Source organism: Physcomitrium patens, chromosome 21 (assembly GCF_059467195.1).
Source record: "Physcomitrium patens ecotype Gransden chromosome 21, ASM5946719v1, whole genome shotgun sequence".
Classification (NCBI taxonomy): domain Eukaryota; kingdom Viridiplantae; phylum Streptophyta; class Bryopsida; order Funariales; family Funariaceae; genus Physcomitrium; species Physcomitrium patens.
Window position 1 is genome coordinate 14754353 of NC_143430.1, and position 3683 is coordinate 14758035.

Here is a 3683-nt window from a genome sequence, read left to right on the forward strand (position 1 = left end):
TGTATTATTTGGTTTTATTTTAATTTTGCAAACAATTCTCATTTATAGGGTTAAAAATCAGTATTTAATGATGATTTTATATGAAACAAAAAATGTTGCAATTAAATTCACAATAATATCTACATTTCTGATATAATTTAATTTATGATGCAAAATTGCAATAATTGTATTCTGTATTTATTTAATTAATTAAAATAATTAATCTATTCATGACATAATCATAATTGATTATTGATCAAACTCCTATTATATTTTGTTTTACTTATATTTGGTAAAAATATTTCATTACCAAATTCTGATTGTTTATAAGTATCTCTATACAAAATGTTGAAATTGTAAAAATGGTAAAGATCTATTAGTAAAGGAATGATGTAATTACTTTTAGTTGATTATTTTAAAACTATCAACTGTTGGTTCTTTGTAAGAAGGTAGGAAATGTATGTGCATTAAAATTTTACAATTTTGCAAACTCTAAAAATTCAAATGCACCGATTTGATGTAATGTTTTCAAACAAGTACAAAGAACAACTATTGATTTGAGAATTTTCCGAGAGAAGAACCCAGGAGAGGATCACAATTTAATTTTAATTATGAACAAATAAATAAACGAATAAAACATCAGGGCATTAAATTAAACTCATTGACAGGGGTTGGGAAGGTAGAAATGCAACGATTGAAGGGTGAATATCTATATATATATATATATATATATATCTATATATATATCTATATATATAACGGTGCTAAATAATGCAGCAATGAATGAATGAAGCTGGAACAAGGGCATGCTTTGACAGAGTTGTGGGTCTCATTTTGCAGCTAATTTGACCAAATTGCAACTGTGCACAGCCACGAAGAAGGAGGATGAGCACGAAAATGCAAGGAAAGAGGGAGGAGGGTATGGGGGATGGGGGGAGTCCATTTTGTTGGGCAGCCGCGGTGTGAACGTGGCCGAGAACTGATTAGGGCATGGATGAATTAGGGCTTTAGGAGCGGCCAGAGGCAAAAGCAAGCAGCTCCATACAGTTCTGCTCTCTTTCGGCCTACGCCTGCCCTGCCTCCCACTGCTGCCGCTGCTCCGTCCTCCGCAACAATGGCGGTCGGCAAGAACAAGCGGATTTCCAAGGGAAAGAAGGGTGGCAAGAAGAAAATGTACACCTTCCCTACCTTGCCCTCCATTACCTCCAGTGCCGCACTTGTAGGTTTGTGTTGCTTCCAAATGTTCCTTGAGCATTTGGTCTAACATGGAGATGTTTGAGTCTTGTGCAGCGTCGATCCTTTCTCCAAGAAGGATTGGTATGACATCAAGGCTCCTAACACCTTCACGCAGAAGTCGTTGGGGAAGACCCTCGTCACCAGGACGGCGGGTACCAAGGTGCGAGGGTTTGATTGTTTGTTTGTTTTTATTTATTTGTTTGTTTATTAAAGTTGGGTTTATCTCTGACCTGGTATGGTTATACTGTGCATTTCTGTAATTAGCTTCTGATGAGAGGTTTTGTTTGTTTGGGTTTCAGATTGCTTCCGATGGTTTGAAAGGTCGTGTGTTCGAGGTCTCTTTGGCTGACCTGCAGAATGACGAAGATCAGGCCTTCCGCAAGATTAAGCTTAGGGCTGAGGATGTGCAGGGCAAGAATGTCCTCACCAACTTCTGGGTGAGCTCATTGTTAATGTACATTATTCCGCCTACCATATCAGCAGGGTTTGCATTCAATCACTGTTGCATGTCCTTTCCACGGCGGAACTTACAAGTGCGATACTGGAATGTTGTAGGGGATGGACTTGACGACGGACAAGCTGAGGTCATTGGTGCGCAAATGGCAGAGTCTGATCGAGGCCCATGTGGATGTCAAGACTACAGACAACTACCAGCTTCGCATTTTTTGCATTGCATTCACGAAGAAGCGGCCAAACCAGATCAAGAAAACTTGCTATGCTCAAAGTAGCCAAATTCGCCAGGTTTGTGTCTTCGCAACATTGCTACACCGCTGCTGACTCACTTGTTTAATTTAAGACTGTATCTGTCCAAGACATCATATAACACATGGGATTCTACTTTAAAGCGATAAATTGCTGATGAGTAGAAATTGTTCGGGACAAAACTAAACTCTTCTGAAGTATACGTGGAAGAAGTAAATATGGCGACCTGTTCCTCCGAAAGATTATCTGTCGATCATAGATAAAAGGCCAGCATACAATGGACGATGGTCGATTTTTGATTGAGTTGCGCTACCATGGAAGTGCAGATCAGGCGTAAGATGAGGGAAATCATGACACGTGAAGCCCAAACTTGTGACTTGAAGGAACTGGTTGCCAAGTTCATTCCCGAGGTGATTGGGAAGGAAATTGAGAAGGCAACCCAAGGAATCTATCCACTTCAGAACACTTTCATCAGGAAAGTGAAAATCCTTAAAGCTCCCAAGTTCGACCTGATGAAGCTCATGGAGGTGAGTCAAATTTTGATCACGATCACTTGAGGGCGTTTGCAACGCCCAAATACCTCTTGAGTTTAAGCACTGCTTTTTAGAATCATGCATGTGCTTCTAAATATTCTAGAACAGGTGATTAGTGTTTATCTCGTTTCTTTGAAGGTGTTTTTACCTGTTAGTTGTAAGGCGGAATGTCCTGATGTCAAGCGTGGTGGTTGGATGGGTAGGTTCATGGAGATTACAGCGAGGAAGTTGGTGCCAAGATCGATAGGCCTGTTGGAGATGACACCGCGGCTGATGCTCCTGCTGCTGAGGCAGTTCCCGGAGCCTAGATAGTCATCATGTATTTCGCTGAATTCAGGAAAATGCAATGAAATGTTCCAGGCTCTTCCTAGTCATGGAACCTATTTCGCAGTATGCCAATATCAAATAATTGAGTCCTTGCATGAAGCGTATTATAAATGGCGTGATCTCAGGTGGTGACGAACATCAACCTGTGTGTTATCAGAGTTGGGTGATGCGATTGTGACTATCTCGCTTTATACTAACGCATCGTGTGTTTCTTATGATGTTTGCTAACCACCCGCGCTGAATCTGTCGTGCTTTGCCTTGTAATTTGCTATACTGTGCGGGAGTGTCAAGCCCAGTGCGTAGTGTAGCTGCCTCTTTTACAGTAGCTGTCAGAAACGCGTTTGAATCGTTTTTCGTGTTGAACTGTACACCTCCTTCGGTCCTGCATATGAATTATTTTTGAAGTATCCAGCGACTGACAAATTTTCTTGGTAGACAGATCTGGTTCTGCTAAGCGCTCTGAGAAACCTGACTTGATTATGAATGCTTCTTAAAGACCACGGAGAGTTCGAGTCGAGTGTTAACATTGCCAAATGATTAGTGGCTTCTTAGCAGCTAGAAGCTTCTCAAAAAAGTTCTTCTAACCATGTAGGACACTTATATTCTTTACACTCTACAAATAATCAATGTAGTTAACATCATATTATTGCAAAGATCAAATTTAATACTGCCTTTAACATATATATCACTTCAAGATGCAATTTAAATCTAGTTTCATATCAATGTGATGTGTCCGTATTGCTTCTGATATTTCTTTTAGACTAAAGGATGCATCAAATATACCTAAATATTATATTTTTGAATCATTCATTGTATTAAACAATGGATTAAATACTATTTCATACTGTACGTATCTTCATTAATTGTCAAGCATATTTAAACCAAGAGTACTAGGTTTTAGTTTTT

At 39.4% G+C, this 3683-nt stretch overlaps 1 protein-coding gene across 1 annotated transcript; it reads left to right on the forward strand.

Moving 5' to 3' along the window:
* The first annotated feature begins 1044 nt into the window (after positions 1-1044).
* LOC112274112 (small ribosomal subunit protein eS1y) lies at positions 1045-2843 on the forward strand. The gene is made up of 6 exons (XM_024503283.3): positions 1045-1152; positions 1270-1375; positions 1515-1652; positions 1771-1956; positions 2244-2444; positions 2654-2843. The coding sequence occupies exons 1-6, from the start codon at positions 1094-1096 to the stop codon at positions 2756-2758; spliced, it is 795 nt and encodes a 264-aa protein (XP_024359051.1). The 5' UTR covers positions 1045-1093; the 3' UTR covers positions 2759-2843.
* Positions 2844-3683: the final 840 nt, after the last annotated feature.

What these genes read in the sequence shown, in the direction of transcription:
- LOC112274112 (XM_024503283.3), top strand. Translation starts at nt 1,094, where the DNA reads ATGGCGGTCGGCAAGAACAAGCGGATTTCCAAGGGAAAGAAGGGTGGC. An exon ending in AAGGGTGGCAAGAAGAAAAT is followed by an intron (nt 1,153 to 1,269) that starts GTACACCTTCCC and finishes AGTCTTGTGCAG; the next exon opens with CGTCGATCCTTTCTCCAAGA. An exon ending in AAAGTAGCCAAATTCGCCAG is followed by an intron (nt 1,957 to 2,243) that starts GTTTGTGTCTTC and finishes ATGGAAGTGCAG; the next exon opens with ATCAGGCGTAAGATGAGGGA.